The 22,932-nt window shown below is 46.0% G+C and overlaps 2 protein-coding genes across 5 annotated transcripts; one reads left to right on the top strand and one right to left on the bottom strand.

Annotated features, from left to right (window-relative positions):
* Positions 1-16,263: 16,263 nt before the first annotated feature.
* On the bottom strand, positions 16,264-20,111 carry LOC142878295 (alcohol dehydrogenase class-3-like). Of its 2 annotated transcripts, none has more exons than XM_076012353.1 (9): positions 19,948-20,111; positions 19,740-19,841; positions 19,243-19,416; positions 19,058-19,145; positions 18,241-18,460; positions 17,729-17,989; positions 17,510-17,642; positions 17,189-17,327; positions 16,264-16,665 (listed from the first exon to the last, which is right to left on the bottom strand). In XM_076012353.1, exons 2-9 carry the CDS (start codon positions 19,813-19,815, stop codon positions 16,605-16,607), a joined length of 1,152 nt encoding a protein of 383 aa, XP_075868468.1. In that variant the 5' UTR covers positions 19,816-19,841; positions 19,948-20,111; the 3' UTR covers positions 16,264-16,604. The 2 variants fall into 2 exon arrangements, with proteins under 2 accessions (XP_075868468.1, XP_075868467.1); XM_076012352.1 differs by having other exon boundaries at positions 19,243-19,393.
* An 88-nt stretch (positions 20,112-20,199) lies between these two features.
* On the top strand, positions 20,200-22,527 carry gar1 (GAR1 homolog, ribonucleoprotein). Of its 3 annotated transcripts, XM_076012356.1 has the most exons (8): positions 20,200-20,350; positions 20,705-20,892; positions 21,058-21,212; positions 21,314-21,373; positions 21,454-21,595; positions 21,755-21,823; positions 21,857-21,910; positions 21,989-22,527. In XM_076012356.1, exons 2-8 carry the CDS (start codon positions 20,718-20,720, stop codon positions 21,997-21,999), a joined length of 666 nt encoding a protein of 221 aa, XP_075868471.1. In that variant the 5' UTR covers positions 20,200-20,350; positions 20,705-20,717; the 3' UTR covers positions 22,000-22,527. The 3 variants fall into 3 exon arrangements, with proteins under 3 accessions (XP_075868471.1, XP_075868469.1, XP_075868470.1); XM_076012354.1 differs by having other exon boundaries at positions 21,755-21,910; XM_076012355.1 differs by having other exon boundaries at positions 20,277-20,423; positions 21,755-21,910.
* The last annotated feature ends 405 nt before the right edge of the window (positions 22,528-22,932 follow it).

Raw genomic sequence — 22,932 nt, 5'->3', positions numbered from 1 at the left:
GGGGGCTTTAATCAATCGGTGTTAATCGGGATCTGTACATTTTCTTTTCTCCCAACTGAAGCTCTTATAAAGAGCTAAGACCATAAGACTGTGTTTGCGAGTATAGTGACTATGCCAACAAGGCAACAAGGAGGTGGAGAGAATTGGAGAGCCGGACCGCAGCCAGTTCAGAAAGCCGAAAACAGCTGTGTTTTTACAACCGCTGAAACACAACGCTCGATGGACGCTTTCCTTTTTTTCCCCTGATCGGCTACCCACACTGCACCTGCCATTTCCATCACAGCCATGTGGTCACAAAGAGAGCAGTATATCTGTCAACAGGATCAAGTGCTCAATAGACCCCGCGAGCCACTCAATCCTCCAGGACACCTTCTCCAATGGCCTCAACAAAGCCCCCAAAACCCCTAAACCTGACCATCTTGGCCCAATTCCTCCTATTTTCGCCAAGGAAGTCACTTCTGTCAAGGGTTCAAATGACACGGGCGGTGGGGTAATACCGATTCGGGAGCCATTCGGTAGCTACCCTGGTTACCCTCGGTAGCTACATTAAACCTGACACGAGAAAACTTTAAAGTAAACATGTTCAACGTGCAGGTGGATGCAAAACGGCCCCAGTCTGACCCGGTAGCTTCAGCCTTGACGGCAGTATTTCCAACGAGGACAAGAACTTGCTGGCCTTTTGTCAGGAAACTTGTCACCGTGGCTCAACTCTGAACTCGACATGAGCATTAAAAAGCCTCAGGTCTTATGGGCTCCTCGGGTCCGGCGTGAGTATTACGGCGGGTGGGCACCATTGGAGGTTCGGGGAAAAAAAGAGGAAGAAAAGAAAAGAAGGGGAGACCCAAAAGAAGACGGGAAGGAAACCGAGAGACTGGCTGGAACCCACTGGGGATTAAGTCGGGGTCACAGTGGATCAGCTGGGTCTTCCTCTCCCATAGAGGAGGGAAAACAAATATTAATCACCTCGAGCACTTCACACACAAAGGGCCCCCGAAACGCCAGGGCAGGAGGGCTGGCAGGGAGGACGACGCAGGCCTGGACAACTAATGAAACCCCCCCCTGCTGGGGCCTTTCCGCGTACCTCAGCGTGCGAACGCTCGTTTCATAGCGCTCAGTTTCTGTCGTACGTTGACGCGCAGGTGACGGCGAATGTTGGCGCAAACGATCCCCGAAATCGCTTAAAGTGTTTGGGAGGAGCCGCGTCTACCTCGGAGCGGCGAGCAGAAGCGGCGAAAGGTGAACGCGTGTTTGTCGATCTTCCTAGCTTGGCATCGCCGCTCCGCACGCGCTCCCGTTTCCCTCCCAATCCTCCGTCCATTAGGCATCTCACGAGTGGCGGCGAGCAAAAAAAAAAAAAAAACCTCCCCACCTGGCACGCTGGTTGGCGGCGCCATCTGGTCGCGGCCGAGGCTCGCCATCGGGCCCGCAGTCGGTACCCGCGCTGCCAGCGTGCCGTTGTTTAATGAGCGCATATGAGCAAACATTTGACTGCCAGGTGGCGGTACCGCCACGCCACGCCGACCAGCCAGAGTTCTGCCATTGCTGTTCAAACCCGGGGGCATCAAAGGGGGGCCTTGGATTTCCAAAGTAACCAAGCCGTAATCCACCCCCTTATTGGTCCCATTCATATTGAAATACATGATCAGAGGAGCTGGGGAGGCCCTAATCTTGCCAATGAGCGGTCCGGCACAGCTGCAGGGATAAAGTCAGAGTATGAGGCCACCAGTATATTAGAAAAACTCAGGCCTTGCTGATTGGATTAGGAGAGAGTAAGAGGGTCGGGGTTGGGGGGTTGGGTGGTTGGGAGGAGGGTGTGGGAGGGCTCCTCACGGGGTGAGGAAATGTCATCTAGCGCCGTTGTGTGTGGCGTGGTCGTCCGGGGCGTTGGAAGTCTGAGAATGGGGAGGCGGGGTGGACACACTTTTGTAGCCGGGCTGCGTTGACCCGCGAGGGCGATACGCGGAGGCGAAGCCGGACGAAGAATGGCGACAACAAAGTGGGGGAGCAAAGGCAAGGGGCCGAGCGCTCGCGCCGAGTCAGGCCTCCGCTCAACTCGAGCGCTCGCACCACATTAAGTTGTTGCACGGCGGCAGTTTTTTTTTCAGGAGGGGAAAGAAAGAGGGAGAAAGGGAGAGGACTAAACCGGGCATTAGCTGTCGACTTAAAGGTTTGCGCCGGTTCCTCTGGTAGGAAGAGCCGCCCGTTTAAGTGTGATTGAGCGTGGCTTAGACGGGGATCAATGGTTATCCTCTCAACTGTTTTGTTTTGAGGTTGCTTTTCTGTATTTACTGTGAGGGAAGAGGAAAAGACATTTTGTTTCACAAAGCGGGAGCCAGATATTCCCGTATAGTGGCGCGTCTGGCCCAGTCGTCGAGACTCATTTCACTTAAATCACGTTAGTTCTGCTGAAGAATGACCTCTTCTCTTTCTCCTAGTTGCTGTGGGATTGGATAGAACAAAGCCTATACATATAGGTCATTAGCACAAAGGCCGATTGATAAATTTAAGCTCGAAGTTGGTCAAATATAGTTTGCCTTTATGGCTGTTTGGTTATTAATTCATCTATTTTATAAAATACACACTTTGTGTTCATTTTTGAGGGACAGTGCATGTTAATGAACATTTCTTCTCTGAGGATAAGATGCTGGAATGTAGCCAAAGGCGAGTTTCAATCCGTTACAAAATATATTCATTTAAATATACATTTAAATGGATTTCAACCCTTAGATTTTGCAGTGGCATGTAGAAGCCAAGTCCATTTTTAAACAATAGAATTATTATAGTACGATTATGAAGTGTGCCTACTGTCATTGTACTCTTAATGTGGATGATAAGACTCAGCCTCTGTGTCACCACTGCATCATGTTTTAAAGTCCCTTCAGTTGATGATACTAGTCAAGAAGACTATTTGAAATACTTTTTGGCATCATATTGTGCTTTGAACTCAAATTCAAAAAATGTTCACGCCAGTTTTGAAGTTTGCTGACAGCAGACTTTCGTTGAATCCATGTGCAAATTCATCACCCAGCCGCTCATGATTTTCTGATATGCCAAGCACATTTTCTCTGCCGAGCATCAGAGTGAAACGACAACAAAAAAAAACCCACAAACAACATTCTGGCGGTGTAAATTACAGCCTATATTAACGATGAATTCATTGAACATTGGGTTTTGAATAGTTCCACAAAGCAAAGATTTTGTATTTTTTCACTGAGTTTGAGTCGGAACATTTAACTCCATTTCAAAAATCTATTTAACGCTGATAGGACTTGATTTCAAGTGTGATATCAGGCGCATTCAACACATAACAGTTGTAAATTGTCACACACGTTCTCCGGTGTTTTTATTAATTTGTCACAGGCTAAAATAATTGTTTTTTAAAATTGCATTTTGTACAGAATAAGTGAAACTGTCGCAAACATGGCTAAATCTTTTACTGATGTTTTTTTCTTCTTTTTTTTATTGTCTCATGTTGTATTTTCTCAAAATAATTGCAATTCCCAAATTTTATATAGAAATATTGTCCATATGTAGACTGTAAGAATGGGAACAAAACCCTTCCGTGTATACAATTAGGTTCCATTCATGGCATACTACTGTGTTGAGCCTGAAAACTTGAATACAATGGAGGTGCCTATTGGCTTTACTTACTTGGAAAGTTTTGCACATGGAGCATGGCCTTTATGTGCAGGAACCAGTTGGCTAGCATCTTTTGGCTAAGCTAAGCTAAGCCTTGTCTCGTCTGGCCTTGCCGAAGGCAGAGCAAAACGTTGGGTCGTACCGAGCAGCGGCCGTCAGTCACCGTGAGCGCTTCCCTGACATTACTTAATTCTAGCCGCGTAACGTATTTCCCCTCTTGGCATCGCAGGGATTGTGAACATTTCCCCGCTGCCATTCCAGCTCGTTTAGCTCGTGACAGTAGCGTGGATCCCAAAGCGCTCAGCACCGTTGCACAGTGGGAGCTGCCGGGTGACGGCGAGCGCCAGCTGCGCCGCCTACCTGTCGTCGGACGACGGCTGCCGTCCTTCTCCGTCTTCCGTCCAGCCACGGGCCAGCGGAGAAGTTCACCCCGCGTGAGGTGAGGAGTCACTCGGCTATTTATCTCAGACTCTTCACCTTTCTGGAATTGGCCGCGTCCCGTTTTGATAGCGACCCCTCAATCAGCAGCCGAATACCCGGGCCGTCCCAACTGTTTGCTGTATTCTTACGCACCCGAATAGCAGCGAGTGAGTGAGTGAGTGAGTGAGTGAGTGAGTGAGTGTTGATTTATGGAGGCACGGCGTCGTTTAGCCAGCGGCGAGGCCTTCAAGGGCACCGCATGGGGGGCAAGGATGGGATGCCGCGCATTTCATCGGGGGACCTCCAGACGGCGCAGGTCGCTGCGGGGAGAATTAGCACGAGATTTTAATGCTCGGATTTCAAACGGTGCGTTGAAACCACCTCGGTTGTTGAAGGCCTTCTAATCGGCTGTCTGTTTCACATCCACCGCACGACTTCTCGGATCTGGTTTGTTTGCGTCTGGCGACTAATGACACCCATTACTGTTTGGTTTGGTATCTCGGCGGTCGAGCGTCTCGCTTATTCTCAGCACTTTGTGAAATAAGTCTGGATGGCAGCTGTTATTTTCTTCTTTTTTTTCCAGGAAACTATGCAGCTTGCAGTTTTGCCTTATGTTGCCGGGACGGACAGCAGAATAACGCAAAACACACACATGCTAGCTATGGGTGTTCGTTTTGAACGCACGCAGGCCTTTTTTTTAAACTTTTTCCACATGCGCTCCAATATTTACTGGGAATCTAATCGGCCAGCGATTGGGCTCCACCCGGACAAGGTTCAAATTTAGCCGTTATCCCCCCAGATTACCTCGATTCCACACAATAACAGGCTCAGCACTTTGAAGGCTCGGGCTCGCCTGCCTCTCCGTGTAACCACATGCACCAGTCAAACATTGCTGGAAACCCCCTGGAACACTGTCAACAAGCGGAGAACCTGCCGCTCCGACGGCCGAGGCCAGCATCGAGAGCACTGACCTGAGCAAACGCTCAGCTCTGGTCATTTTTCCATGTTTGAAGAATGCTCAGGAGAGAACGGTTGATTTTGGCTCGTGAGATTTGAGTGCTCAGTCACGTGACTCCAACTGCCATTTTGTCGGGCCTCTCCTGTAAAAGAAAAGCACAACCAGGAAACGTCAGGTTGGGGCATGCTCGCGAGACTCAGGGAGACATCTGTGGCTCATTTACTGTCTTATAAAAACAAGAAATATGACTGATAGAGCACTTCGGTCCTCCACACATTACTTTCACTGCTTCTTAAAACGTCTTGAAACTTTACTTCCAGTTTGCCGCCACTTTAAGGGCAATTCTCCGCCTTTGAAGTGGCAGCCACGGGTTGCTTTCCACCTCCGCGAGGTGCCAGTAAGCAAAGAGCTCCGGGGGTCAGATTTACAGCGTTCGCCTCGCAACCCGGGGCCTTGATGTCGTAAAACGTTATGGTGCGTGTTTCCCACTGACTGCTTTTCAAGCACATCTTAACCACGCAGCTGAAACGTAATTCACTCCAGGTCATAACTCCGTCAGTGCAGACTTCAGCCATGCCTGGTGCGAACCTGCTGCGAATGAGAAGAAGAGCATGTGAAACATGTGCCGAATGCCAATGTCATGTGTTGGCCAGCGTCTGCTCGAAGGTTCCGATGTTTTACTGCGTCATGCAGGGAGGAAATCTACCTTAATCTATATCTTTACTCCATGAGTCTGAAGTGCCCTCAAATATTATGATAAGCAGTAATATCTGTCAAGCGAGAGACCAGAGAAGCATCAAACTGAGGCCTTCGATAAATCTTAATTTATTAACTGTTCATTAAATTGCTGGCGGAATATTGAAATTCTATCGATTGCGTGGACAGATAACGTCCCACATTCCTGCTATTTGGGCGGAGGCGAAATACGTTTCCGATGCTATTGAATTGATACACGGCAAAGAACTGGAATTCCAGAATTTTTTAATAAAAGTTTAAACTTCTTCATTTGTATCTGAAGAAGAAGTGTGAGGGCTCAAACTTGTCCTCTGGGTGGGACGACTGCAGGACACTTAATCCCTCACTCTGTTAATTAAGGCCCAAGGAAATATCTCGGAGAAAAGAAAAAAAAAAAAAACATCTTGGCAAAGTAGAAGTTAGAGAGGGAAGCTCAGGGGAAATTATTGTTTTTAAGTTAATAAGTTGTCTCTCTCTCTTAGCAGAGTGAACGAGGATTTCCAGGGATTAACGTCAAAACAAACAAAATGTCAAAATGAGTTTAAGAGAAAGCAAAAGGATCTTTTGAAAAGAAAATCAATTTCACACATGCTGGGATGAGCAAAAAAAAAAAAAAAAAAAAAAACTTCTGATTTGGCACGCGCGTGCACGCACGCACGCACGCACAAACACTGACGGAGAGATGAGAGGCCGGTCAGAGATAATGCAGAGCGAGGAAGTCAGAGTCTCGTCATGCTGATCGAGATAAACAGCTTCTACTGACTGCGACCGCATTTAACGCCGCTCTCGTTCTCGTCTCCTCAGTCAGAAAAGGTGCGACAGCACAGACGAAGCGTTGACTCGCCGGCCGCGAGGATCTCTAAAAAGCCCGCGTGCTGCATCCTCGTGATTCATGTGGCAACAACGCTGTTGGCAGATGAGGGAAGGACTAAATGGCTCCTCACAGTTTGACTGTGAAAAGACACATTTGCATGATAGGAAGAATTGTATTACTATCCTAAGTTTTGCGAGTGTGTTTTCGATGTAAAAACTGTAAAGAAAATTGCTAAAACAATTGTGTTTTTATTTATTTATTTTTTTATATTTATTGTTATTAAATAAACGGTACAGCTATCTGTTTAATTAATTTGAATGAAACTAAATATAAGGAAATATTCTTCTCACCTTTGAAATGAAAAAAGCTTTAATTTTGGGATTTAGAAAGCGGAACATTACTGAAGAATGGATTTAATTGCCAACACACACAATGTGGCTCATATTATAATTAGATAATTCATAAGCCACCAAATTAACACTATCATATGCTTTCAGTGAATAATTTGAAGTCTGGCAAATATGATTTACCCGTTTTATCTGTATCTGAAATGACGTGAAGCGTCAGAGACTCTTTTGTCTCTGGAATTCAGAGAGCTTCGCGATTTGGAGCAGTGCTGCACCTCCTAGTGGAGATGTATTTCTACTGCAGCCAAAGTTCAGCATCAAAGAGTTTTAGCCCACACGAGGAGGTTGTTTCACGATATTTCAGTTGTTGGATTTGTTACCGCTTACTTTTTTTTTTTTTTTTTTTTTACATCTCCCACAATCCATGTTGATTTTTGATACCTGTGAGTAGTGTCGGAGATTTTTTAGCAATGTTTAGAGTCCTGCAAATAATCCCAAAATGTCAATGATGCAGAAGGAAGCCGATGTTGATAAAATAACTTGGAATTAATGAAAGTTATTAGATTTTAAGGTGAAATCTTTGGCTCTGGTTTCTGAACCTGATCAAAGGATTTACGTCATAATAACTATAGCCTACTAGAATATATATGCTTGCAAATATGTCTGCATTTGTGCAAATGCCTCTGCAATATCAGCAACTTGAATTGACAATATTTAAGATAGATAGACATAGATAGAGATGATGACCTTGATCTGCAATATTATTGTTAGGTTATTTTTTGAAGGAGAAGGCCTTTACTTTGATACCAGTACATCGCTAGATGGACTTTGATGGTACTTTTTTTTTTTTTTTTTTTTTTTTTTTAACTTGAACATAACGAATTAATGAGTCTTCTCCTCCTTGTCTCTTTTCTTTGAAGCGTGTCTGAAGTTTCCCCCTGCAGACGACCTGCTCCTGGCTGCCACCACCTGAGTTTGTTCCCCTGAAGCCACCTTTGTTCAAAACCAAAGGCTCTGAGACGCTGTCGCGCAGGCTGTGGGTGTTCTGAAGGGCCCTGCCGTAACACCAACTTGTCCGGGCAGGACGCAGCTCCGGGGTGGGCAGATCTGCCTGGGGTGCCCCAGGGATGGGGGGGGGGGGGGATTACCCCGCGGGCCATTGGGCCGCTTCCAAGCAGGTGAGGATCCAGGTTAGACGTGACAGACTTTGTTGGGATGTCCAGGGCTTTGCGGCATATTACTTTAAAAGCATCTCTGTGGGTGTTCCCCCCGTCACGAGACTCCTCCTGGATGTTTGTTTGTCAGTCATGAGAGATCAGGCATTTTCGTGTGGGTCGTCCCTCCTAATCCGAGCGGCAGTGATTAAAGGGTCGGTCAATGGGAGCTAATTGCGTGCACTCTGGAGTTAATAACACAAACATCAACAGTCGGCTTTTCGAGCGGATGGAGTCGTCTCGCGCGGTGCTGCTGCGAGGCTTTCGCAGCTTATTTCTCATTAATGAAAAGACAGATTATCACTGTAGCAGTCGGCTGATCTGAAGAGCGGTTGCTGGAGGAATATTAGAAGCATTTTGGCCGGTTAGACGCTCAACCGGGCCCAAACATAAACCCTATCTGGGCTCGGGACTTTGTGTGCCTTAATGAAGTCCTAATCACTAGTAAGCATTGTTTATTTTCTGTTGCACCGGCCCCGGGGCCACACAAATTTAAAGCCTCTGGCGGTGTGGCTTTCCCACAAAGCCTCGTATATCCACTAAATACCATCAAAGATCTGAGAATTTCCTTGATTGCTCTCTTCTCTCTCTCTCTCTCTCTCTCTCTCTCTCTCTCTCCCCCCCCTCTTTTTTCTCGACATCCAGGAAGCTGACCTGACGAGGCCTTTTCGGCGATAGTTTGATTCACTGGTGAAAAAAAAAACAGTTTTTTTCCACGAGGACGGGAGGTATTTGTCACCTGCGATTCCAAAATCTCTCTATCCTCGGCTCGCCGTCTCCCTGCTTGTTTTACTCCCGCCTGCAATTGTGTGGCTAAGATTGGCGATAAGTGGACGATCCGCAAAATGTCAGTGCAAAGCTAGAGTTCTGTCAAAAAACAGAGTGCATATGTGCTTGAATAAAAGACAAAGTATAGTGTTGATTAACAAGCCGAGTGGCGGCAAACACGGCAATCTGCTCGTCTTTTTTTGCTGTACCAACTCTAAGGAACTCTTCAGATTTGCCGCAGCAAACAAATGCTTTCTAAAGACTTGATAGTATAAGCTGGGGGGTATTTATAATACGGATGTGGGATCATCGTGGGTCCCACATCGCCACCTAGTGGATTTTGGGCGTCTTTGCTTTCGACGGCGACAGGTTAGAGGTCCCGTAATGACGAGAGAATTTTTTTAGAATGGAAGAAAATCGACACGACAATTTTTTTTTTATATACTTTAAGATCGGGAATTGATGGGCGTGTTCATAAAGAGCTATAACGGCACGTCCCAATTATCTTTGGCTGTCACTGATGTTCATATCAAGGCCAGTTTCTCACCGTTTGCTCAGGGAGCGTCGCCTTCGAGCAAATGTGTTTGCTCACGCTCTCTAGACACAGGAGCCGAGGAATGAAATATCAAACAGGACAACTGTTTAATGGGACGCGCGCGTACACACACACACACACACACACACACACACACACACACACACGCACGCACGGTGCATGCACCCGAATACATATGCACGGCCCATTTCGGCCCATTTCTCGGCGAGCACGCACCCGCAGCCGCCCCCTTCTCCAGTCCACTAAATGAGTCCTCTGCTATGCAACTGCTGAATGATCAATGACAAATGCTGTTGGTTTTGCATTAATATTGTGGGTGTGTGTGTGTGTGTGAGAGAGAGAGAGAGAGAGGGAGAGAGAGAGTGAGTGGAGGCTGTAGATGTGTCCTGTTGTGTTCTGGGACAATGGGGTTGACTGGAGGGGGGAGGTGGGTGTGTGTGTGTGTGTGTGTGTGTGTGTGTGTGTGGGGTGGGGGTGGGGGGAGGAGTGGGGGGGTGAGGTTGGGATGGAGGGGCTAGATTACCCGTGTGCCAAGGGAATCTAATGCAATTACGAGTGTTTGCTTACACCATGTGTCCCCTTCCTTCTGCGCAGCGGCACCAGGGACTGCAACCCGCCGCCATTCCTCCCATTCAAGCCCTCTTGTTTGTTTTCAGTATTTACACCACCGCCCTCCCCCTCCCCCAAACACCCCCCCACCGCCACCCTCCAATCCCATCCCTTCCCATCCCTTCCCTTCCCTTCCCTCCGCAGCCAGCCCACCTCCCCATTTGCCCCTGCCTTCAATATCACTAATTAAAGTGAAGCAATAAGGTTTGGGGAGCAGGGGAGGGGGTGGGGGTGGAGGGGGGTGGGGGGGGGAGCAGATTGAATTCTAGCTGCAACTCGGATGTCAAAAGAAGACGTTGAGGGGGAGTTTGGTGTGTGTGTTTGCGTGTGTGTGTGTGTGTGTGTGTGTGTGTGTGTGGCAAGGCGGGGACGTGGGGGTATGCCTACATTATTTATGAACGAACGTGGGGAAAAAGAAGCCACATAGTGAGAAGACTGAGGTTTGCTCAAGAGATTAGCCGCGGCCTTGCCTGTTAGCTTTAGCTTGCGTTCCTCGGTCATTTGCCCGTTGTTTGAGAGTCGGCCCCCCGTACTGGAAATGACTGATAATTGAAATTTTGTTTTGGTGCTTTTCTCCTGCTTATCACTTGAAATGTTGTTCTGAGTCTGTATGACTAAGCTGGATGGCTGGCTGACTGGATGGATGGATGGATGGATGGGTGGATGGGTGGATGGATGAGTGGATGGATGGGTAGATGGATGGGTGGGTGGATGGACATCAATATGTAATTATTTGGGATTGACACGACGCCCTTTGCACTATGTTTAGCGGGGCAGACCGGGTTTGACTTTCTTATTTTGACTCTACCCTGGGACACAGATGACATTTAATTCTCGTGTATTTAGTGCCGAGGTGATATTAAGATAATCTGCCCAACAGTCCTGTTTGCTCTCAGGGATTTGAGAAGAAGGCAAACACGGAGCGCAGGGAGACTCCAGTTCAAGCAAAGAGGGGTGACAGGGAGGATTTTTTTTCTCTCTTTTTGGTAGAACCACGTACGGCAATGTGCCGGCGGCCAACTGTTGGCTCTCTCAGCGGGAAGTTGGCGGAATGTTCTTCATTTCCATACCTCCCAGGACGGGATTACATATTTGACGTGAAACCATTGCAAAAGTGTACGTCTGTGTGTTTTGCCAGCGGCGAAGTTGACTCGACTTACGTGTCTTTGAAAGTCTTCTGAAAAACTAACTTCGCAAAGGCATCTTTAGGATTATCTCCAGTTCCCAGATATGAGATTAGCAAGCGCTGGTCATAATTTGGGGGAAGTAAACATTAGGACCGCAGGTGGTTGGTTTGCGAATGCCTCACGCAGGTGACTTGCCTAAACCTCGACACTAAATGACACTGTGTGTGACCACACCGTGACATTACACAAGTATGTGGTTGTCTTCTGGCCCAGACAATCACAGGATGGCATCTCTCTAGCCTGCAGTTAAGTCTTCGCCATCGAAATTATTACCGAGAGACTTAAATGAAGAATCGCACATTTGCCTGATATTTTATCAGTGCGAGACAACAAAGTGCTGATCAAAGTGATCACACTGCAGCCTGGTCTCTCTTCACAAACTGTTGTGTTAGTCTCCTGGCTTTTGGCACAAAGTGATCCTGGCTATTGTTATGGCCTCTTCCTCCTCAGAGGAGGCTCACTGGTCTGCTCATTGAAAGAAAAACGGGTAAAATGGGGAGATTTTCCAGATGGATCAGGCAGACAGTAGCGGCATTTCCATTACTTTACATTACATCACGCAAAACCTTAAAATCGCAGTAAAGAACTGCTAATGGAAACACCTAAACGTCGAGGTTTTTACGTTGTCATGAGGTGGTTTTTCAGACGTATTGATATCGAGGTAAATCGCAAAAATGTCATGGAAACACTTACACGTACGGGTCACGTGACCAGTTCACTTCAAGTGAAAATGGCCACATTACGTTTGGACGGAGGAGAGAGAAAAATATGACACCCATTCTTGACAGCAAATAAACGTAAACAAACTAAAACTAACGCAAAAAGCTAACGTAGTTTGCTTTTGTCGTCCTGCGATACTTAACGAGAATTACGACTAATGCGCTTTCAATGGAAACACCTGCAAATTGCACTTGTACTTTGTCGAGATTTTAGAAACATCGCTTTTATTTTGCGAAAAGCTGTAATGGAAACGCAACTACTGACAATCAGACTGCCTTGTAGTGTTAAATCGTAGCACACTGAGTCTGAAATACACTGTGAGCAAACAAAATGTTTGAGATTCATTGCGAATGTGTTGACAAAAAAAAATGAAATGTGGTAATTAAACTTTTTGAAAACTTTTAGAAAACGGTAAAAAATAATCAGGAGCCTTAATGAGCTGCCACATTCTACAGCCAGACTAAATCCATTTTGCTGTTGTTAACTGATTGTGATTTGATGTTTTTACGGTCTTCTTCTTTAAAAACACATTTGAAAAAAATTAATTCTTATTGACATTGACTCAAAAAAAGGGAATTTCCTCGCGAGCGCCGGTGCCGCGCGTATTGTGAATCGCGGATTGTTCCAAGTTGTAATGAACCTGGCAATTTCCAGCCAATTATATTCTTAGCGCGGCGCACACATACACAAACCCCTGGCCAAACATTCCCAGGAATTAGCCGCCCCCCCATGTGGCCGTGGAAGAGGGGAGCGGTAAACTGAGCAGGTTTGGGAGGAGGCTAAATCTCCCAGTACTTTCCTCGCGCTTGTGAACTTCTTCTCGGGGATTAGGGGGGGTAAACACGGAGGGTCTGAGAGAAATATCTCCCTCTACCTCCAGCCCACGGCCACATCAAACGACCGTGTTGACTCAATGTTGGCATATTTTTTTTTTTCAAAGGCATCATAGGCAGAGAGGATGGGGGGGGCGGCTCGGGATGAATGGTTAAATATTCAAAGGCGTTGTTTCTCGTCACGGTTGGCACGTGAGTTTTCAGCACGGGACACGGTGGAAAAATCTCACTCCAATTCTTCCATTCGGCAAAGAATTGGCGAGACCTGTCTCTCGTTCGAGCGCAGCGTCTTCGCCGAGGGGAGCTATTTTTGGACTTGGCCATTTGTTGTTTGCGGATTAACCCAAATTATTTTAGGGGGGAGGGAAAAAAAATACATTACAAAACATAGAATTAGGCAAAGTGCGATACCTCAAAGTATGACTCTTTCCCACGTTTGCGAGCGACAGCCCCTGTGTTACCGGCGAGGGTGGGGGAGCAAACAAAGGAGTGCCATGATAGCAACCTCGGAGCTAATCTCTCAATTACCACTTTGCCGCTGCTCCCGTTAGACAAAACACAACAAAAGCTTAGAGATGTCACTCATATAGGCCATTATACGTGCATGTGTGCGTCTGTGGCAACAGACATGTGTGGTCTGTCTAATCCTATTCTTTGTTGTCTCTTTCTGTCGCAGGTAAACTACGTATATGTGTATTTTAAAAAAAGAATAAAGCGCACACATCCCCGCACACACACACATAGGACAACAGTAAAGTTATGAGGCACACATCATTCCGTGGCTCAGTGGGATGAGTGCGATAGAGTCATGCACACTGAAAAGATTAGTGAAACAATGACGCCTCAAAGTGAAGCGTACAACTTTGTATTGTGTTCTTTTGGGAGCACCAACAAAACAAAACAAAAAAAGGCCTTATGTGGGATTTCGGCTCGAGCAGGTTGTATGGCGCCCTCTAGCTTCAGGAGTCCTCATGCGTGACTGCGACGAGAGACCTGCGGCACGGTCATAAATACAGAATTAAAAAAAAAAAAAAAATAGACAGTGAGGTCGGATGGAGTGTTTGCACCCATGTGAAAAGGCCAAAGGTCACCGCGGCTAACGTTTCTGACACACGCGGCGGGTGAGATCTTTCCGTCAATAAAACCCCCAAAAGACTTGTCAGATCTGCGCCGCTTCTTTCCTACATAAAACACTGAGGACTGTATTGCGCCGTCCTCCCCGCGAAGCCCGGCTTTTATTCTACTGACACAGGAGCTAAAGCTAACCGTGTCCGAGAAAAGGCTGGGGATGTCACAGGCGATGCTGGGCATTAGCCATATAATGGCCAGGATTTGCTGATAAAACAGGGGCCTTACAATGGCAGTCTTTAGTGACTTAAGTGGGCTGTTCTTTCATAGCTGGTGGGACTATACGGCATATCCATCCATTGCTCCGGCTCAATCTCTCTCTCTCTCTTTCTCTCTCTCTCTCTCTCTCTCCCCCTTTTTTCTCTCTCTCTTTCTCTCTCTCTCTCTCGCTCAGATGTACCTTCACCCCTGCACCACTGGAGATGATGCTCCATGGTTGCTAGCAAAGCACAATTTATTTATTAGAAAGCCAAGAGCGCCAAAGTGTGACGGAGATCAGACAGTTATGGACTTTTCACACATTTTGTAGAATCAAACAAGAAGAAGAAGAACACAAGGAAGCGATTGCACTTTTTTTTCTGAGGGAACCAATTGTCTTGGCTATGGGGTAAAACTGTAGATACAAAATAAGTTGAAATTGTTTAAAAGCCTCATAATATGTAGAATTCACCTTGTCAGTGTTTCCAATCAGTGTGTTCTGGCAGAAATCATTCAATTCCAGCTTTTGACCTTTTTTGTTTGATTGATATTTTCAGAATGTCAGTGCTATAAAACGCATGGACTGGAAAATCAGCCTTTTGTGATTTCATAACCTCCCCAACATCTCTCTGGACTTACAGGTTTTGGTTCCATTTGAGATTGCCTTGCTCTTGTCTCCGTCCATTGTATTTCTCTTTAGCAGGAGATAAAACGATGATGTTTCTCAGAATGAAGACTGATGGAAACAGAAGGCTCAACACGCTGAGTTTTCCGACTTCTTCTTCTTCTTTTTCCTTTTTTTTTTGCAAAGTTAATTGTGCGTAGCCATACCTCCAGAGTCGAGGATGAAAAATAATGATCTGTAAAGTGGTTTCATGCGGAACCTTTTAATGGTTTCCCGCTTTCTGGAGATGAGCAACACAATTTTCTGCCAACAGTTTAAATGTATTAAAAACATTTAAATTGCAAGTGAAAACATGTTTTGCAGGTTGTCACATCCCTCATCATTCTCAGTCCCAGACTGTGTCGAAACGGTTCATTGCATCCCGTGTTATGTATTGTTTTACGCAGTACAAACACTATTTGTTGGAACAGGGTGTTTCCCAGCCTTTCACGCTCTTTTCATATTTAATCTAGTCTGTCAGTCACGCTGCAATGAGGCTTAATAAATGAGGGGAAATCTCTTGATCCTGCCTGTAAATATTGTGAAAGGCAAGGCAGCACTTTTTGACATTTTTTTCCCCCCATCTTTCTCTGGCTTTATTTGTGCGGTGGCATTTTGTGGCGGCGCTGTTGTTTGTCAATTATATTTGTGACGCCAAAAGACGGGAAGCACCGAGGGAGGAGGTGTAGTTCTTTTTTTTTAATATTATGTGTGTGGATTTGCAATGATAATAATAATACACTAAAAAAAAAAAAACTTAGGGAGTTTGTGAAGTATATTTTGGATACTAGTGTAGTGGTAATTTCAGAGGTTTCAGGGGTCAAATATAAAGGGGATGAAGAACATGGATGGATGGTTTTCTCACATGAGGTAAATATTCAGGTGGATGCCTGATGATTCAATGTCCTCTGCTGCTCTCCTTTGATCATCGCATCTCATTAATTCCTACTGATATCTTGAAATCAAGGTTCTTGCTGCACGAGAGCACCAACAGGCCAATCAGAGGGCAACTTGCAGTTTATTTTCCATTTCAAGTGAAGATGGAAAAGCAGCGACGCTGCCAAAGGTCTAAATGTGGCTGCAGTAAAAATTTACCTTCACAATCGTTTGTCTCGCGCTCCCATCAGAACACGGCGGACCGCTATTTAATCACAATATATCACCGAGGGCAGGATTTGGCAGGCCCAGGGCATGACATTGTCGCTTTCCATGGCTGCTGACATTTGGTGCCTGTGTCAGTGACCTCATATTCAGTATATTCAGTACGAAGGTTTTATTTTTCATGCGACACTTGAGTCATTACAGGGCCAGATTCAATGCTGGTCGAGCCAATATACAGTTAGCTTGTGAAGAAGTTAATGTAAATGTAGTGTTTGACAAATAACTGACCTAATGTATTTGGTAAAGTAAACAGGAGCATCAACATTAAAAATTAAAATTTAAAGATTAAAAAAAAAATCATCTGAAGACACATACGTTCATACATTTTATTCATCAATAATATGCATTTATTTTGAAATATAAAATCAGCTTACGTGGACAAGAGGACAACAGCTTTTACACGGCGTGAGGCTGCCACCTAGCGGCCAATAGGGACAACTCGCAATAAATTGGAATGGGTTTGCGAATACACAATTCAAGATTTAAGGTGCGAGGCATGTCACGGTCACGTGATCATTTATTCAGCGCTGGACAACGTGACGTAAGTGGAAGGTGTTAGTGACTAAGCACGGAGAGAACAAACACTGAGGAGATTCAACGAGACGGCAAAAATATTTGGACTCTGCAGCTTTCAATGTCCTCCCGTCAGCTCATCAGTCGGACTCGTTGGTGGATCCACCGTCGTCCGGCCACATCCTGATGACGGTCCGAATGCTGGAGAACAAGAAGAAAATAGCAAGAATAAGAGAAGTCATAGAGTAACTGAACTCCTGAATCCCCCCCCCCCCAGCAAAATGTTAGCTCCACCCTCCAGAGACAACCGAGTCTTTTTGCCTTCCAAACACAAGGACGGCCCAGTAAAGGCTCAGTGTTATCAGGAAGCTAGGAGCCGGCATTTCGACAGAAGGCTGCAAACAGAGGGTTAAACGTGCTTGTTGGACGATTCAATAATGCAAGGCTGCCCGTCTGGCTGGAGGACGGAGAGAGAGAACTGAGAAAGAGTTCAATGTGTGACCTTTTAGAGTAAACTGGGTGGTGTGAAGTTACTCAGCAACCAGTGAAACAAGCGAAAACAATGCACGGAAGGAGCGAGGAATTAGAGTTAACGTTAACTATTCACTGAAGTCACCGAGTGCAACAGAAAATAACAAAATGTTCCACTTCTTCTTTTGCCTTTTGCGGATTTTGCAGCAAATCGAGACACGACCGTGAAAAGCGCCGACTCATCAAATCTCACCTTTCTCCACTCCTCAAAGTGTCGAAGGCCTGGTTGATCCGATCCAGCGGGAGACTCTGGGTGATGAACTCGTCCAGCTTCAACCTTCCGTCCATGTAATCGTCAACCAGCCTCGGCACGTCCCGCACGCTCTTCCAACCTTTAGGGTGAGCCATGGAGGACAAAAAAAAAAAAAAAAGCAACGTCGACGTCAACACGCAAGCTCTTTTCTCGGGTTTTATTAAACGGGTTGCTTTTCCACACCTGCAAATTCAGAACAGAGTGCGTTTCGCTGCATGGACCAAAAAAAAAAAACCTGCTCGATGGCTTCTTCACATTTACCCCCAAAGTAGGTCCCCGTCAGCGTTCGACCCATCAGCAGCTTCTCCACCTTGACGCTCATGGCTTCAGTTTCCGTCCAGCCGGCGATGACGCAGACGCCCCAGGCGTCTCTGGTGGACTCCAGCGCAGACGTCTGCAACACGGAGCAGCAGGCACCGCGTGAGCTTCTCCTTCTTCTTCTTCTCTGCACATTCGACCGGGTTTCCCGCAGCAACCCACCATGACGACTGGACTCCCGACGCACTCCACGGCGAAGTCCACGCCGCTCCCCGTCATCTTCACCACGACCTCCTGGATGGGCTCTCGGTGATCCCTGGGGTTGACGCAGTCGGTGGCTCCGAACTCGCGGGCCTTCTCGAACTTGGCCGGGTTGATGTCCACCGCGATGATTCTCCTCGCGCCGGCCGCCTGGCAGCCCATGACGGCGGCCAGTCCGACGGCTCCGAGGCCAAACACGGCGCACACGGAGTTCGCGTCCACCTGACGGACGGGCCACGGGTCGGAAGTTAGTCAACAGAACCGAGGAGCTCGCAGCTGTTGACTTCAATTTTTTGGGGGGTTTTTGACTCCCCCTGCACTTTAATATTATTTGTTATGTTTATGTATACTAACGTTTTCTAATCGAGCAAAATAAAAAATGTATAAAAAAAATCTGAAATCTGAAATCTAGACAGGAAATGCTAGTCTGAGTCATTACAGGACTTGCAGCAATCAAGGGCAAGTCCTCTTACCGCGGCGGCGTTGATGACGGCACCGTAGCCGGTGGAGACGCCGCAGCCCAGCAGGAAGACTTTGTGCAGCGGAGCGTCGCTCCTTATTTTTGTCAGTGAGGTTTCGGGGACCACAGTATACTGGGAGAAGGCGCTGACGCCCAGGAACTGGAATATTTGCTGCCCTTTGAACGATATCCTGCTCGTGCCGTCCGCCAAAACACCCGTCTGCGTGTTTCCCCTGGAACAAACAAGTCAGGAAGGTATTTGTGCGAAGTGCTTGAATTGTTTACAAACACTAAAGTCACGTTGCAGATGTTTCCGAACTAGAATCTATGTCTCAAGCCTGTCGGGGGAACTTTGCTTTACAGAAAGTGTGTTGCAAAACCATTGGTCTTTAGTGACAGACACAAAGACTGATGACGGACGCAGGTTGAGGGTGTTGTGCCGAACCTGGAGAGGACCCAGGTCTGTGACTACACCCTCTGCAGCCAATATAAAAATAAATAAATAAATAAATAAAAATAAAACACAAACAAAATGTTATGTTTAGCAGGGAGCAAATATGCCACAGCATTTTTACGGGAAACATTTGGATAATAAAACAGTGTGAGGTCGCTCCACTGGAATCTAGGAGGAATGATTGAAGAAAGAGACCAAAAAATACGATAATAAAATGGGACTTTTAAATTAGTCTTGATTTTTTTTTTTTTTTTTCCAATCTCAAGGTTGTGTTATTTCTTCTTTACATGCACTCATTTCAGCTTCTGGTGGTCTGCAATGTGCATTCCACTGAAGTGAGAGTTTGACTGAGTTTTCATTTTGTCATTCCAGTTACCAGTTCCTCCTGCACTGATTTGTCTTCGGACTCTGACAGTGTTCACATTCATCACACTGTGGCAGAAAGAGAGGGATAACTTTGTCACCTGGGGAGAACAAAACACCGCACGCAAACACCGTTAGCCATGTAACACCTGAGCGATTGCTCATCATGTCTGTCCTCCACTTGTTTTGTGACGTTACCGGGTCTGAATTTGGTGACTCCCGGGCCGACGCTCTCCACCACTCCTGCGGCTTCGTGGCCCAGTACCATCGGGAAGGGCCTGGGCTTCATCCCGTCGTGGCTCTCATACAGTTGCTCGCTGTCCGTGTGGCAAACACTTGCAGCAATCACCTGTAGACAAAACAGCTTGTGGTCTGACAAAAACAACAGGGTTGTGAAACAGGATTCAGCAGGAAGGGAAGGAAGTAAAAATGCTTACTGGAGGCGATGTTTATCTCACGCCTCCACGCAATGTCTAGAGGTCTAGTAACCCTTTAAAATGTTTGCTTCGAAAATGTCAAGTCGACCACAAGATTTCATTGATATGATGTGTGACTGAAGAGCCCCAAACTGCTCAGAATCTGCTAAGAAGTTCTCTCACACACACACACACACACACACACACACACACACACACACACACACACACACACACACACACACACACACACACACACACACACACACACACACACACCTTCAGGCGGACTTCGTGGGTTTTGGGCGGGGCCACCGTGACATCCTCGATGACCAGAAGTTTCCCTCTGTCCCATGCGACTGCAGCCTTGCACGTGATCGCCTGAGGAGTCTGTAGCAACATTTACAGCATCGGTCAAAATGTGAAAATGTGTTTATTCATGAATCAATAATTTACGAAAGTCGATTAAGGTTGTTTTCATTCGTACCTGTCCTTCAGTTGTCATTTTGGCCAGGTATAACTGAAACATATGCCGACGTTCGGTTAAAACATCATTGTAAATAAAATAAGACACCCGTTGTCAACACGACGAAACTATAGTTATGAAACATGACAACACACCCGCCACCGTGCAGTCACACTCACCAACTCTCCTCCGGGTAGGAGTCGTGCAGTGATATCGAGAAAGCGGGTCACTTGGTCAACGGTGCTCCTTTAAATAATCGTGCCCGAGTTTGGCGCCTCGTCACCACTGTCGTCACGGCCTCCATTTTACGACACTCGGCGACTCTAGCCCCCAGCTTTACGGCAGCTTCTAGTCGCACGTGTTGTCGTCGCATGGAAGCCCCAAGCTGGAGTAAATAGCAACCGGAGCTGATCGACTTTGAAAAGTAAATCACACTTACTCATTGTGTCTGCCAGCCAGTCTTTTTTTTGCCGTAGGTTTTCTGCTGTCTTTGGAAAGTAAGTTTTAAAGCGAAGCCACGTTGTACTGATTTGTGGCGGAGAGCGCGGTAGGAGCATGTAGTCTGAATGACGATGGCGTGCTAGCCTGTTAGCTTCGGTGGCTAACGTCAGAACTTCAGTACTGTTGTTAAGTTTAATTCGCATTTGTGTTTGACCCATTTTAAGCCGAGGTTTAGCTGCCACCAAAAGTTAATTGTGTGTCTATCTAACCGCACTGTCTTGTGGTGTATTTCGCTGTTGTGAATGGTTTTCTTCCCCTTGTATTTTTTTGCATTCAGGTTTGGGGAGAACATGTCTTTCAGAGGAGGTGGACGAGGTGGAGGAAGAGGAGGCTTTAATCGAGGAGGAGGTGGAGGGTATAATCGGGGTGGAGGAGGCGGATTTAATCGAGGCGGAGGAGGCAGAGGTGGCGGCAGAGGCGGTTTTAACAGGTTCCAAGACTACGGTCCTCCAGAACATGTTGTTGGTAAGCTCCTGCAAGCACTGGCCATGTCTCAAAATGGGGTTCAAGCGGAAGGCAACAAAACACAGTGGTTGTTGCAGCTCCGAGGAGGGCCACCCTGTGCAAAGCTTGTTTTCCTCTTGGCGTACAGCATTAATAATAGATCTCTTTTGTGTTTTTGTCTTGCAGCACTGGGAGAGTTCATGCATCCATGTGAGGATGAAGTTGTGTGCAGGTGTACAACTGAAGAAAACAAAGTTCCCTACTTCAACGCCCCAGTCTACTTGGAGAACAAGGAGCAGATTGGGAAGGTGGACGAGATATTCGGCCAGCTGCGCGATTTTGTATCCTTTTTGTGTTCTGTTAACCACTCGGTCAGATCTATCTATCTATCTATCTATCTATCTATCTGTTTAAAGCACTAATCCTTAACCTGCTGTTGCAGTATTGCTCAGTCAAGCTCTCAGATAACATGAAGGCGTCTTCATTTAAAAAACTGCAGAAGGTAAAACGGAAAAACAGAATCCTGTAAAACATTTCTAACTCTGTGTATTGTGTCTAATGTAGTGACAATGTTTATTTCAGTTTTACATAGATCCAATGAAGCTCCTCCCACTGCAAAGATTTCTCCCAAGGCCGCCAGGAGAGAAGGGTCCACCCAGAGGCCGTGGTGGACGAGGCGGTGGTCGTGGTGGTGGTGGCCGCGGAGGTGAAGCATTGGACCTTTGTTTCATCAGTCCTACATAGCTCATTGAATATAAGAAGATATTTTCTCTGTTGCACGTCTTATTTTAAATGTGTCAGTAGTTGTTAAGGCATAAATTATAGGTCACAGTATAGCAGTTTGGAAAAGTGGTTTAATTAACAATTTTTGCTCTTGTTACAGGTGGGTTCCGTGGTGGCCGCGGTGGAGGATTTGGAGGTGGCCGCGGTGGAGGATTTGGCGGTGGCCGCGGTGGAGGATTTGGCGGTGGTCGTGGTGGTGGAGGCTTCAGAGGCGGAAGAGGAGGAGGAGGATTTGGCGGTAGCCGTGGGTTCAGAGGTTGGTCATCCTCCGCAGCATTTAACAGATGGTTGTGATTAATCTTTTAAATTATATTAATGTCTTGTTTCCTTTTAGGTGGGAGATGATCTGAAAGTGAGCTGGTGTTTTAGTCTCGTTCCAGTCATCTGCCTCAGACATAAATTAAAAACTGCACCGTGGACTGGCCTGTTGGGCTAGTGGTGTGGACATTGCCTCTTTTTTGGAGAGCCAGAATGGACTTCCTGCTTCTTTGTTTTATTTTTGTATCTGATTTGTATGTGTGATGGACCTTTTTTATTATTTGAAAGGTCTCTGCTCGTGTGTGTGGAAGAAAACGTAAAACATTTTCAGCCAGTGAGAAAGGATTATTAGGTTTGTTTTGTTTTTGTAAAGTGTTTTTTTTTTTTTTTTTTTTTTACTCTGTCCAGGATTCTAACAGGGATGCAGAATTCAATTCATACATTCACTATCATCCATTTATTAATTTCCTGTGTTAGGGAAAAAAAAATATGTGCGACTGCAGTCTTTCTGGATACTCTTTGTTTAATACACTTGAATATGTAACTTGAAAAATCATTGTCAGTTTTTTTTTTTTTTTTTTTAAGAAAGACCTTAAATAAAAGGTGCTTTGTAAATGTGTCATTTCTTTGAATTCTCACGAATAGCACTAATAGAATCTCAACTGTCAAGCTGTTCCTCATCGCTGACAGTTGTGTTGTGAACTCCCAAGTTATAGCATGTTATAGATTTAATATATATACAGTGTTGCACAATGAATATACAAATTTCCTTCCTTTCTGTGAATAAGACATTTTTGAGAAACATTAGCGAAATATAGTTAAAAAAAAAAAAAAAAAGTGAAAGTAATACGGAGAAAGGTCAGACTAAAAAAGTACACGTTCTCAAGTTGGATAGTCTTATCACAGTCGCAGGTTGTTTTGTGTAGTATTATTGAGAATAACATCGTTTTATCATTAACTATCGTATAGTGATTAGAAAGTGATTATATTGTTGTCTTTTTATGACACGCCATCTCCTGA

This window comes from Nelusetta ayraudi, unplaced genomic scaffold, assembly GCF_046127955.1.
Source record: "Nelusetta ayraudi isolate G7.1 ecotype Tasmania unplaced genomic scaffold, CSIRO-AGI_Nayr_v1 ptg000005l, whole genome shotgun sequence".
Lineage (NCBI taxonomy): Eukaryota > Metazoa > Chordata > Actinopteri > Tetraodontiformes > Monacanthidae > Nelusetta > Nelusetta ayraudi.
This window is presented reverse-complemented; position numbering and strand designations above follow the sequence as displayed.